This window comes from Schistosoma mansoni, chromosome W (genome assembly GCF_000237925.1).
Source record: "Schistosoma mansoni strain Puerto Rico chromosome W, complete genome".
Lineage (NCBI taxonomy): Eukaryota > Metazoa > Platyhelminthes > Trematoda > Strigeidida > Schistosomatidae > Schistosoma > Schistosoma mansoni.
In genome coordinates, this window is record NC_031502.1 from 25,483,202 (window position 1) to 25,497,423 (window position 14,222).

Genomic DNA, 14,222 nt, shown 5'->3' on the forward strand with positions numbered 1-14,222 from the left:
TACTTAGTATATTACTTTCTTACCCTTTTAGGCATATAGATGTTAATACATAATCGTTTGTTTCATAAAGCTTCTGTTAAGTTCTTAGATGCATATTTCATGTTGTTGACAAAATTGACTAGTCTTGTTGTACCCACTCTTTATTTAATACTTTGACATCAAATTCATTCAAATGGGGTGAGGAACAAGAGTCATGCTTCTGAAATCTACCAACATTTCTTCAAAGTTATGCTATTCTACGAACTTACTCACCCAGTGTACATTCTGTTCTTACTTCTGAGGCACACCTTTCACTGGCAGACACTGCCACAGAACCTCTCGGTCTACAGAGTCAAATGCTGCTTTTAAGTCAATAAAGACTACAACTGCAATAAATACATTACAGAAATATATTAAAGTGAGTTTGCAAACATTTTCAGAAGTGAATTTGCATACTGATAGTGGTGTTTGTAAGGTTTGTACGTACATAAATGATTAAGATTTAATACAAAGAAAATTTCAATAAATAAACGCTTTCTCAATAAGAGATTTCGACCTAATTGTAATAGGAGTGAAGATGAGTGATGTAACTTAGATACTTATCGAATACATCACTCTCGAGAAAGCTGAGAGTTAACACTTTGAATTTCCTTAGCAAGTATATGTGCACGACAAGAAATATATATTAGTGTAATTACTCTTCTCAGTAGACAGTTAAATCATTCTTACCGTGTTATCTATTGCAGAAGGAACATTTTTCACACACAAATTATTTTTTGAACTGTTGGGTAGTTCTATGAGCCTTTTGTCAACTGTTTGCAAGATGTTGGTATTTGAAGATGAAGACACCATGACAGATGTATGTGTGTCAAATAAAGGGACTACACGAGAAGCTTGGGAATGCTGCGTTAATGGGATATATGAAGGAGTAGTTTCGAATGCTGAGGGTTTCTCACTTCCAGAAGAGGTATCCGTAAGTGAATTAGGAGTAGTAAGAGGACAAATTACTCCAGAAGATACACTTATTACTGGAAACGCTGAAAGCTTCAAGCGATTTTGTACATAACCTGAATCGTTCTCGGCAATCTGGCGATTCAACCAAGCGATAACTGCGAAAGATTTAATAAAATTAAAGATCAAACATATTTTTTATAAAAATCCCTACAACGTTTAAATGCGACACTAATTTATTGTTTAATATTATTATTAAAAACCATTTTTATGGTCCAATAGTTTTCTTTGGTGATGAAGTCTTCTGAACATTATCATAGCTGTTCAAAAACGTGGATTTTGGTAAATCCTACAACAAACATAATTAAAGCAAAACTGTTATTCTTATGTAAGGATGCATGAGTAAAGTGCGCATCTGTTGACCACAAAAGATCTCATCAAAAAGTATGTAACCAACCGCGTATTAATTATATCTGTGAAAATGGCACCGTCTCAAAAGTTTTGTAATAGTTATCTAAGGCTAGTATTCTGTAACTTGGTTAAACTATCTTTAAATGATTTTATTTTACACTATATTCGACTGCTTTCTATTAATCCATAACCCAGGAGTATCTGCAATGTCGAGATTCCATACAAACGGAAAATTTTATTACTATACGATAAACAGGGGAAGAGTAGAAGTGGTCATAAATGTGATAGGAATCAAAGGGATAATAACAACGACAAAAGAAGAAATAATAACATTCTAAAATCCCACATTGCAGACTTCTTTTAATGAAAAGAAAATGTCAATATGTCTAACTAAAGTGGCTATTAAACGCGAGCTAATACATGAAGAAATAAATTGTCTGCCATGATCTCTAGGGAAAAGACAATACATTTATAACGTGATAGGTGTGAATCTAGTGATAATTACAGAAGCATTGAATACGATAGTATTAAGAGTAATAATATAACTGACTAGTGTGTTTAAAATGAATAGACAAAAGACGTGATATAAATATAGATTTACAAATCAAAGTTTTATAAGATCCCTTTAGGCATATCATCTATCGATACACACTAGTAATTAACTTCTTATAGAATAGAAAACTAAAGGTCGAATTTCGCGGCTTTTCGGAAATCGGGAAAAAATTTTATTTATACATTTTCTACCACTGACATTCTGCTTGAGGTGCTGTGTCTCGACCCTAAAAAATTGGGCTACAAGTTTGAACCCCCTCAAACCAACATACATCTAGGCAACCATGTTGTGTTACTAGCCTTCACAACTGAAGAGTGATTTAAAAACACAGTACAAGAATCTATGATTAGTAAATGAAGAGTTCACTTAAATTTAGGGTTGTGAATTACAAAAACAAAGGTTCGATTTTGTGGATTACCTATGTTAAGGTGAAAAAACTTTTAAAACCTTTTCAGTGCAAGAAGTATTACTGGTATTCTAAATTCTTCGATGTATTTTGTCCTGATTAACTGAACGAAATATCAGCGGAATTTTTCCACTGCTTTCCATGATATCAACCAGTGATTTTTGACAAATATGAAACAGAATAATACACTACGACGAAACAATAGTGAAAATCAGATGAACATATCTGCTAAGAAATCCAGCCTATTTGAATTAACACAAAATAAACTCAGTCGGGATATTTGTGGAGATTGTAGTATTTTCACAGTTTAATTCACGAGTTGATCTAAACCAGACCACCATTGAAAACACGAAAGCAATGGACGGCCGATTCCTTCTAGTACGGGACTTATCAGCAGTGTATCCAAGATCCCACACGCGGGACTAGAATCTAGGACCTTCAGTTACGCGCGCGAACACTTAAGCTCTAGACCACTAAGCCGGCATCCAACGGTGTTAGTGTCTAACTTCAACCAACCCATGATCTTGAGCAACCTCCATACATTGCCTGAGGTGGATAACTGTCTCACACCTGACATAGGTTGAACTCCATTGGTCACAGCTTCTCACTGAAACTCCAAGAGTTACATCTTGAAGCTAGTCACTAGTGAGCACATGATTGTTATTAGTAGGGGAATTTGTGGAGATTGTAGTATTTTCACAGTTGAAATCGTGGGTCGGTCTAAATTAATTACATAAAATCAAGGATTAACGATCAATATCGCGATATCTGGCTGTTATGATAGAAGTCTAACGTTTGAATAGTACTCGAGAATCGGCCATTCATAGTGAGTCAGAACAACTGATTAACAGTGTGTAGAAATCAATCAATATCAAATCGAATTATGATTGAATAATTGTGCAATGAAAATTTAAATGAACAATTAACACTGTTCATCGTCAATTCACACTAATTTGTAGTCATAATATTTCCTATTCAATCATCTGACTTCTTGAATGTGTACAGGCTTTATTTCCTGTTGTCAGTGCAAAATGTATATACAACAAATCATTTTCACCATAAAACATTAAGATCCATCCTCAAGTTCCCATTGCACCGATTGGTTTTTGGATAATAGATTTCATTGAATCAATTCTTAATCTACTAATCGCGCGACATAACATAATAGTTTGGATAAAAAACCAGATTAACAAATCAATAAAGCCACTAGATCACGCTACTTACATATCCAACAAAATAATTATTTTAGAATCCAATGCAAGATGTACATTGTACTTGCTAAAAACCCATCACACACCACTGATTTCAAAATTACCAATTTGAGACGTTTTATACCTTATAGAAATCCGTTGTGATTTCGCAACAATTGATATGCACAGATGGCCGTCGAGCGTTTAGATAGAAGTGCTCAAAATCTTTAAAATTTAGGTGTACTACTTCATTAAGTTCTCACCAAAAGGTGATAGCAAACACTATCTCTAATAAAAATGAATATCAGGAAAGATTGTTTTATACCATGAAATCAGTCAAATAAGCACAAAACTAAATACAAAGGATTTCATCGTGAACTATGATATACACATATATGAACACATCGTGTACGATTAGTTCCATCGATAAAATATTGGTTGTTCTTTCTTTATATAAAAATAAATCGTAATTAGTTTCCCATAACTTACTTGTTTCATTGGACTTGATTGTTTTCTGAGCATCTGCCAAACTTTTCAAGGTTTGATCATGCTCTTCAACAATCTGAGTGTTGCGGTTTTTGACATTCGTGATTTCTGATCTTAATTTATCTAGTTCGGTATGTAGTCTCTGAATTTCAGAGACTTTGGAAACAAGTAAACGCTCCTGTTCCGCTGCTACTTGACCACGTAACTTAGCCTAAGACAAATGAATACCTAAGTGTTTACATTATTATTTAAATGTAACGTTGTATAGAATAAAACATTCCAGTTGTAAATAACTGTGAGTATGAATTACTGTACAAAATGTTAATACAATAGAAACGATACCATAGATCAACAACTAAAATGGAAGCTCAACAAATAACAAACTGAATTGTCTGATATGTTATGATTTGACTGGTGTTCAACGGTGCTAAAGTCTAGATCTAGATTCAAGGATTTGATTATTAAAGCAAGCGGTTCTGATCAGTCATAATGTATGAGTAGAGAGTACGGAAGTTATACATTAAAGATACAGTAAGATGATTATTCTACTGATAAAATTAACTGGGTTGAAAATAATGACAATATAATCCAGACCCATTGGATGGAAATCTACTGGGGATGATCACTTTTAAAAATTATATTTGAAATAATCTCAGCGGTTGAAATTTGAATAATCTCAACATTTTGTCCAACACACTTGTCTGGATTTCTTCAGGGTAATAATCAAAATTATCAAAGAATACACATTATGTTCAATATTCAAATCAAATCTATACTGTGCTAATCCAATCACATTCAGATTTTGAATTTAGTAATTGGGATATTATGTTTATTTATTCGTGAGTATAAGTTATTATTAATTGATACTAAGTGTTAATTTGCTTTTTGTTTATTAGAAGAATACAAGTGCGAATTGAAAATATTTTTGAAACGTCGATGTGTATGCTAAATAAGAACCACTAAATACACAATTGTAGTGGTAAAAAATTCAAATTAATTTCTGTCAAAATAACGGTTCATGTGAAGTAAACAGGCTGGATAGAGTTAGGGTCTAATTACGTGTTAATTACTATTTGCCAAGGGGTAGCTAGTTGAATAGAATTTTTTTCTGTTCAGACTGCTCTTATTAACCCATACATCTGCTGTCAAGCTTTCTTCATGCATGACAAACCCTTTCTGAAGTATTTTGGTCCTTTTGAAGTTGGTCTTGTATCCTGTTTCTAACGCATGTAACGTTATCCCTGACCTATTCTCAAGTTTCTTAAAATTAACTGACTATTTGAGAACATGTTTCAAACATTGTTTGTGTTCCTTCAAACTCTCATTCAACTGTCTACATGTTTCACCCACATAAACTGCACTACAATCATGACAATTGATCTCATAGATAACATTTGAAAATTTATCCTTTCACTAACGCTGAGGTGAGACTATAATTTATGGAGGACCTATGAGCAACGCTAAAATGACCCTGAAATATCCACTTACTATGGCTAAATGAGGGTTATGTGTTAGTATGAGGAATTACGACTAGGATTTATAGTTGGGCGTTAGGGTTAGGAATTAGATTTAATGTTTTCATCACGAACTGACCAGCCATAATGCCAAAATGGTATCTAGCCAAATAAGTGAATGAGTTTCGCACCAAAATCCAAGATCTGTCATCTTAACCCGATTAGTTCGTCTGTAAATTATAGTTTCGCCAACGCTGATATTACGGTATCTGAATATGATTGGATGAGCACAGTATAGATTTGATTTCAATGTTGAGCATTATATATTCTTTGATAATTTTGATTATTGCCGTGAAGAAATCCAAGCAAGTCTTCTGTAAGCAACGTTGGGATTATTTAAATTTTAATCGCTGAGATTATTTCAGATATAATTTTTACAAATAATGTCTTTTCTATACTTGACGTTCAATTTCTGTCAAACTACTCGTTCAAATATTGACAAAAATTCGTACTGGAAATAATGCTTTTTTCATGGAGCCAACTAAACTCATTAGTTCCGCGACATAATACAACTATCTTATCCACTAAGTTTTGCACTTTTACAGAGAAGAATTTTTCGCAATCGTCTTCAGAATATCACATGTACGATTGATACGACGCCCAAGAACTAGGCCTCACAATCAGGCCTTAGTTGATCAGAGGGTGAGTGATCTATGGACTCATTTCCTCTAATTGACAATGTCATTTTATCATGTTTATTCTGTGTTTATATTTTGTATATACGCATGTTATTTTATTGCATGATAATCCAGTCGCCTAGCTAGTAGTCTTGTCTTTAGTTTCTAATCATTTAGATCAATAATACGGTCTCATGAGCACCCATCACTCGGCCACATCGCACCATTCCACTGATCTATCGATTAGCATTTCCTTAATTGATTCTGACAATCGAAAATTTTACTCCACAACAATGGGTCAATATGAAATAAAACACCACATTTCCTGCATCCTTCAGACAATTTAAACCATCCGTTAGAGAAACTTCATTCACAATAAATAGATTAACTTCAGTAGTGTATTCGTCGCACGATCAAAAGATGGCGCTAATCTTTTACGTTTTTCACATCTCAAATCCGAACGCCATAGGACCAGATGAGTACTTTACAAGTACTTCTGATATTTAGACTTAGGAATTACGTGATCCTATGAGCGAAATCCAGGAACCAGTAACAATCTTGCATTCGAAAAATGGTTATTTTTATAGGTTTGTAAAGAAATATAGCGGTGAAAACTGGCACAAGAACATGAACGAATAAACCTGAAAAGAACGTATTCAAGGGTGATTAAATCTTCGGTGAGGTTAGCCGAAGACTGGAAGCTGTATTCAACGGAATATTTTTCGCATCAAAGCTAGATTTCCTTTCCACGCAACATGTTGGTTAGTAACGTGAAGAAACTTGTTAACATGTACTCATAAATAAGTCATTTAGAATGACGAAGAATTAGGTATATACATGCTTTACTGAACATACACTGAATAGTCTACATACCTAAGTGATAGCATTAGTTAGATTGTTCATCATCTACTAAATATAAAACACCAGATAAATATAATTTGCACATTTACAATAACTATTGAATTGTATTTTTCTGCTTTCGAAAGTCAAGGCAATCAGGAGCTAAATCCTAATTTTTATGATTAAAATACCATCATTTATTCTTTCAGTGCCTTAGTAACACAAATTGAAAGCTTAATTAATTTCTTTCACTTTTCCAAATATAATTACGAATCCGTGATTTTTATTTCAGATGCTATCATGCTATCATGTTACTACTTGTTGATCTTTGAAGATGTCCGAGCTTGTTAACTTATATTCTGCTGCTGAGAATATGACATAATAGCGAATCCATTGTACATTGTTTATTTTTAAAAGAAAATTTTGATGTTAACCAAATGTGTCGCACTCTAAAATTAATTCTATTCCACAAGATTGACCATTTTTAGTTAGATATGGAGACTTCAAGTAAGTCAACGTGGAGAAGTTAGGTATTCTTTCCGTCATATTTTTCACTTTGCGTTTAATAGTAGAAAAATTAACTACGAAAGGTTTCGACGAGAATTTCACGAATTAATGCGAAACAATAAGTGGTAGCAGATCAGGTAGGTAATAACATTGACTTAATAACGAGTAATTAGATATAACTTACAGAATATGGTGCCGTAACTGATCGTTTGTATAAAAAGAAAATATGTAAAGAAACGACTTAGTTGCTAGAGTACACGACTTTTAACCAGTAAGTTATAGGTTCAAACCCTGTATAATTTAATTTGGACTGGACAACATAGGTAGTATTATTAGACATCATACATTATGACACCAAACAGTGTACATAAATCTGCACTTTCTTGATGAATTACATGGCTACTCTTCTATTGAAAAGAGAGTATATAATTTAACACGGAAAATTTGCTAACAAAAACGTTATCAGTCTGAATATTTATGTTCATGAGCATCCAAAATAGATCATACTACTAGGATCTAGTGAAAACATTTTCTTAGTTGTTCATTTTTTCACGTTTCGAAGAAAACGTTTCAATACATTATAATATAATATCGTCCTATTAATTTTCTTGACATTTTGAACTTATGAAGATACATGATGATAATAGTATATCATTACTGTAAACAATCCTTAAAACTTTCATTACCTTTGTTTGGAAACTCTTGACTTCACTTTGTAAGCGTTTAATGATTTCATTGGATTTATTTATTTCTTCCGTATTCGAAGCTAAATGTTTCTCCAAATTTTGTATGCTACGACAGTGTTGTTCTGACTGTTCAAGTAACTGCAACTAAACAAAAGAGAATATTATAAGCAACTGTAAAATCTGCCCAAATTATCTGAACATTTTTCATTAAAACCTTTCTATTAAAAATACAATATCTATACATAATGAAACAAACAGAATAATTTAGTAGGGAACTTGCTAAAGATATACAAAACTATACAGAGATGAATGACGAAATTTCAAATTTTCTTAATTTAATGACGGTTGTATGGTCTGTTCCGTAGATACATCATATTAGACATAGTATTGATAATCAAGGCTTCAACAATTTCCGTTAAATTTAAGCATACTCGTAAATGAATGAATATACGTTAGTCATGAAAACCAAAGGTCAAAGAGGTTAAATGAAATATATATTTAATGATGCATATCTAGGGAGAAGTGAAAACAGACATTTATAAAGTCAAAGAGCATTTGTGAAACAAACAGAAAATAGTAGTATTGGCTGCAATAATCGCAGATGTTACTGAAGCTTCGGCTGTTCAGTTGTATGAATATTGTAGGGACATATCCGTAATACATATGCTAAACTTACACAACCAGAGTACACACAAACAATTTCGAAGCTATGTGGTGGAGGCCGAGATGGTTTTTGTGACCCTATCATGGTTCCAGAGACCAACTATTATGGAGCCATATGGATGAGTTACTCTACCTTATGCGTTACAATTTTGGAACCTTTGAACCTTTCTCTAACCTTGACAAGTTTTTGGACCATATAAAAGAAGTGTATCCACTCTAATTCTTTGGTTTTGTATAATATATTTTTACTCTATGCTGACCGTTTACTGATTGGCTAACATTTCTCAAGGTCACTTAAGATTCGTTCAAAGGTCGTCCATAAATTATAGTCTCGCCACTTGGATTGGTGCAAATAAGTTATGAACACAAGGTATGAAAGTACTGTAAAAAGAATTGTCTGAGTTATAAGAATAATAAAAGCAAAAATATATTGTAATAAACCAATGTGTAGAAAACTGAATAGCCGATGATTCGTGACTTCGCGTAAATCGTTTCTTTTATCATTTCAAATGTGACAAATGTGCTTCTATTATCAGAAACCTACCGGATTTACTCGAAGTTAACAAATCTATTCTTGACAAAGATACCTATAAACTGTTGAAGTTACTTGACCCACTAAACCTGATTTTGTAAACCATGAATAAACGAATGTAAATGAGACTGAGATTACGGAACTTTAGTATAATAATGACTATGAGAATTTATATCAACTTATTCTCTTGCCACCATAAACAACACACCCCTACCTGTCCGAAAGAAAGTAGATGAAGCATAATACGTTGTAAAAACGTACATGTATCAACTACAGAATGAATCCATAAAATGATACGACTGGTTTTTAAAAAAAAATTTGAAAACTAGCATCTTTTTGTTTCTACTTCACCACAGTGATTTTATTGCTGTGCTGATGCGTTCTAATGAAAAAGTAGCATAAGTTAGAAAGTAAATGAATACGGTTATATTGAAATAGATCCCAAATACTGACTCAAAATTTAAAAACAATTTATGTAACGTAAATTTATGACCTATTACCTTTTGTTCATGTTCTTTGGTTAATGAATTCTCTAACTCCAGTATTTGTTTACCTTTGGTAATCATATTTTCTTCTAACATAGATATTTTACTTTGTAACTGATTAACCACCTCTGTTTGTAGATCATATGCCCGGTTGGTTGTATCCAACTGAGAACGTACGTCTAAAAATAAAATTTAACATGTATAAACTAATGACAGGAATAAGGAGAGTAGATTTCCAACTAATGCGAAGATGAATACAGAATTTAAACGTCGCTTACTTTTTTCAGGTAATGAGGACTAAACTATTTACAAAAAGATTAAAAAGAGGAACTTCGCCTGGAGAGGCTGCAGTTCATCGTAAAAAAATTCCTCTTAAAACACCTGACCATTCTGATGGGGACCTAAACACCAAGGTTAGAATGGACAATACCGAATATAAAAGCATCGTGGAGCGATATGGACCAGGTGAAAGGAAGTACAGTGGATAGAGACTAGCAAATCTGTGTGCTTTCAACAACATCGTCATAAATGGCAGCATTTTTCCAACAAATGCATACATATGTACATAAAACTTACCGGACCACACTACAGGAAACTAAACTGACCATACCTACATGAATAAAAAATTCAGAAGGTCCAAGACGTAAGAATAATGAGAAGATATGATGTAGCTTCGGATCGTCTCTGTGGTGACCAAGACAAAAATGAAGCTAAAAAGGCAGCGAATAGTTGAACAAGCAACACTATATAAGTTTGATAGAGCCTTCGATGCTAACAAGCTCTGTGAGTTCAAGAGAGCTCTCAGCAACAACTAAGTCTTACAATGTCTAGAAATCACTATAGACAGCGACTCAAAAAGGAGTAAAGAAGTAACAAGTTCAACATTCCAAGAGCTGCTGGGCCCTTACAAACACCAATATAAATCTATACTACGTACTCTGATTTCATTTGGGATATATATTTTTTGACTATCAAATAAGGTTTTCTAGCTATTTACAATGAGGCACAAAAAATGCGCCACGCAAAGGGTCTTACAATCTGCAAATAAATGAACAGGGGTAATACTTTTTAAAGAAACAGATCCGTAAAAAACAGCCAAGAAGTACTTATTTAGGTTAATAAAAGATTATTCTCTCAACTATCAAAATTAATAAAAGATTGTTTTAGTTTTACTAATGTTATAAAAAACCGCACTGAGATCGCCACAAGTTTATGTTTTGATATATATATATATACCTTTGACGAGATTGATTGAAAACAGGTAAAACCTACTTTTGATTTCTTCAGTTAAAGAAATATTTTCGGTTTCTGTAGACTTTATTTTCTCTTGTAGTGCTTCTATACGTGTTTGAAGGACAGACTGATGGTCCCGTAGATTCTGCTCAATGCGAAACAAAAGACTTTTATTTCCTTATTTAAGCAAATATCAGTAATGCCATGGATATGGATAAAATAATGTTAAAATCCAGGAAGAGAATCAATTTACGTCATAATATTGTAACAGATTAGGTAGCCTAAAAGAAACTAAAAGGACCGAGAACTAGTGTGTTACGTTTGCGTAAACCGTGGTATTTTAACAAGAAAACAGTGGATTGGAAGACCCAATTAGGAACACGAGAACGATAGATGGAGACCAAGTTGACCCCCAGAACTAGTTAAAATAAGTAACTGAATATCGTATTAATATCACACAATTAAAAGTTTATGACCAACAAATATAATAAGAGAACTCCTTTTTGAAATGTGATCAAACGTCACAGACGATTGGGAAAAGAAACCAACACAATAGGTTACGATGAGTCGAGAATGTCTACTGTAAAGAGAAAGTTAGGGTGAGATATATCTTATAGTAGAAATCAGATTTCTAAAAATTCATAGGTACGTTTTCATCGACTCGACTACATTTGTATCAGCAAAACAAGAAATCCAAGAAATCATTAGACATGATAAGGTTCATAAACAAACGAACTATTAAATAAATATTTGGAAGTTCGAAAACACAAAGATAATATTTGGAGGACTTTAATATGGTGCATCATCATGACGACAGAATCCATACAGAAAAGTATACATGTTAAAAACTAGCATATTAGTTGAATCACCTGTGTTCCTATTATAAAGTTCACATTTCTGTCAGTAACCAAGATACAGTACGAACAAACTAGCTAGAATATAATTTGGTAATATCAGTGAATGGATATCATTAAGTCAATGGAAAAAATACAACTCCCAAATGTCCTGGTACGGCCAAGAGTGGCTAGAGTCCGCTCTTCCTGTCGAAATGCTCTCACATGGCCACGCGTATATAGCCTTTGCCAGGGAAGTCCTACTCACTGCCTTCTCGTGGCGGGGGTGTTTTTTGTGAAACTGAGGGGACGAAAAGCGAATGTCTGGCGCTCTAACCGGGCGGTGGACACGGAGGGCCCACCTAGGGGAGTTAGAAAATCCCGATTCCAAACCAATGGTGCACATGGGCTCCAGGATCCTGAGGGAGCAAATAGAGTATGGACCTATTTTTGATAAGTCCCATGAATAGTTCACAGTGCATTTTCATCTGTACATCAGTGAAACATCAGTTCACACACTTGCTAATAGTTCGGTGTTAAATAGTGTTTCCGAATAGGATATTCTTTCACCCACCAACCAATCCAGTCAATTCCCCCATTAGGAGGTATGCTTGTTTGAAACTTGTGGAAGCGTTAATATTTGATCGATGGATCAATCTCTAAAAGAATCTAAGTCCTACCTCACAGATGACTGAGAACACGGCACTCAACATGCGAAACAAATTTAGTACGAAAAATAGCGAGCTTCACCGTGACCGTATGTATAGAAACATGCAATCGGATCTACGATAGTCAGTGTCGAATGTTGTATACGCACATTCCAAACGACAAGGAACCGTTTTAAAGGTGGCACCGTTAACTATTTTTGGGAAAACAAAACGAGTTTCAGCCAGTAGTAAGTGCTCCTGGTCTCTCATAAATACATGAGAAAACTTAATAAGTCACCATAGATTGCGTAGTTCGACCAATAAAAGGGAAAGTAATTTATCACAGCCTCTTACTAAATACTCACTTTATTATTGCTCAATGCTAAATCCAAACGACTTTTAAAGTCCTTTTGAAGCTCCTCTTGGATTTGATTGGCTAAATCCTTTTCTTTAGAAAGAGATTCTTCTAACTTCGTTTTCACCTAAGAATTTATAATCACTGACAAAAAGCTGAACCTCATCATGTTTCGACTGCAATTCCCTAATAGTAAACTCATTCTCAGCTCGAAGATTAATTTCTTTGGCTGAACATTCTACTTTGAACGCTTGAAACTCGTCTATGATTAACTTCGTACCCTAAAGGTGTAAAAAGGATGAAAAAAAACACACTTCCTCTGCAGATTTGAGAGACGACGTGAGCTCCGATACAGACTGGTTAAGTTGCTTGATAATGGCATCACTTTCGGCCTGGAAAATGAAGGAAACCTGCACAAGTACCTTATGCTTTTTTAAACGGCTAGCGAGAAATAGTTTAAGCTTTTCGTCATCAGCTGCATACAAAGTGAGACTCAAATGGTGAAGATATTTGAAATTAGTGGCCTCAACTATTTGCAATAAACCGCAATCTCTTTCCTCAGTGTTTCTGGAAAACCGAAGTCCATATCTAAAATAAGTTGACAGACATAGCCAGTTTACTTAGGACTTTCGATAGCCTCCTCTTGTGAACAAATACACAATAGATCTGCTACTTTTTGTTCGAACTCATTAAAATTGATGAGCAACCCTTGTTGCTGCTTAATTCTATAAAAAACGACGAGGTTGAAAGTGGAATCAGTACATACTCGGTAAACTCATCAACTGTAATTCTAATGGAATAAAGAAAATAAAAGTCATCATCATCTGTCAACCTTATTTCTAAATCCTGACTCCACATTGGTCTGATCAAGTGAAGAGTTACCTTTTTAAGGTCCGAAGAACAGCCTAGCTCGATATCTATGTTTAAGTTCCTATCAACGATTAATCAGAATGAACTGGAACATTACCGGGTTTTTCCTTCAAAAGACACCAAATGACGACCTGAATAAAACATCAGGTTGCTGGAAGCTTCTTGTTATGTAGGTTTATATACAAAACGGTGAGAGGTTGTTGTTAAGAATATCAACAAAATACGTCTTCGAATCAATCTGGAAGAAAGCCCATAAAAAACTTGAACTGTTGACATCACGTACACGTAAAAACGGCTTACATTTAGGAGGGATAGCTACTAAAGACGACAAACAATGTGCTCATATCTAAAATGGAACTCTAGGAATGAGTCTTGCATAATAATCACATAAACAACTAGACGACTAGCGCGGAAACAAACTTCCAACTTCGACCTTCCAGTTTGAACATTTAAAACAAATAATT

General features: G+C 34.0%; 1 protein-coding gene across 1 annotated transcript in view; it reads right to left on the reverse strand.

Moving 5' to 3' along the window:
• Smp_159110 overlaps positions 1–14,188 on the reverse strand; it is a gene marked incomplete at its 3' end in the record, with an annotated part of 138,521 nt that extends 124,333 nt beyond the window's left edge. The window contains exons 1-11 of the mRNA XM_018789112.1: positions 13,856–14,188; positions 13,771–13,819; positions 13,655–13,734; positions 13,509–13,613; positions 13,203–13,476; positions 13,050–13,169; positions 12,899–13,015; positions 11,093–11,198; positions 9,836–9,999; positions 8,141–8,284; positions 3,980–4,187 (exon numbers count right to left, since the gene is read on the reverse strand). Of these exons, the coding sequence (XP_018654588.1) occupies positions 3,980–4,187; positions 8,141–8,284; positions 9,836–9,999; positions 11,093–11,198; positions 12,899–13,015; positions 13,050–13,169; positions 13,203–13,476; positions 13,509–13,613; positions 13,655–13,734; positions 13,771–13,819; positions 13,856–13,902 (1,414 nt within the window). The 5' untranslated portion in view covers positions 13,903–14,188. The remainder of the gene's footprint in view (positions 1–3,979; positions 4,188–8,140; positions 8,285–9,835; positions 10,000–11,092; positions 11,199–12,898; positions 13,016–13,049; positions 13,170–13,202; positions 13,477–13,508; positions 13,614–13,654; positions 13,735–13,770; positions 13,820–13,855) is intronic.
• Positions 14,189–14,222: the final 34 nt, after the last annotated feature.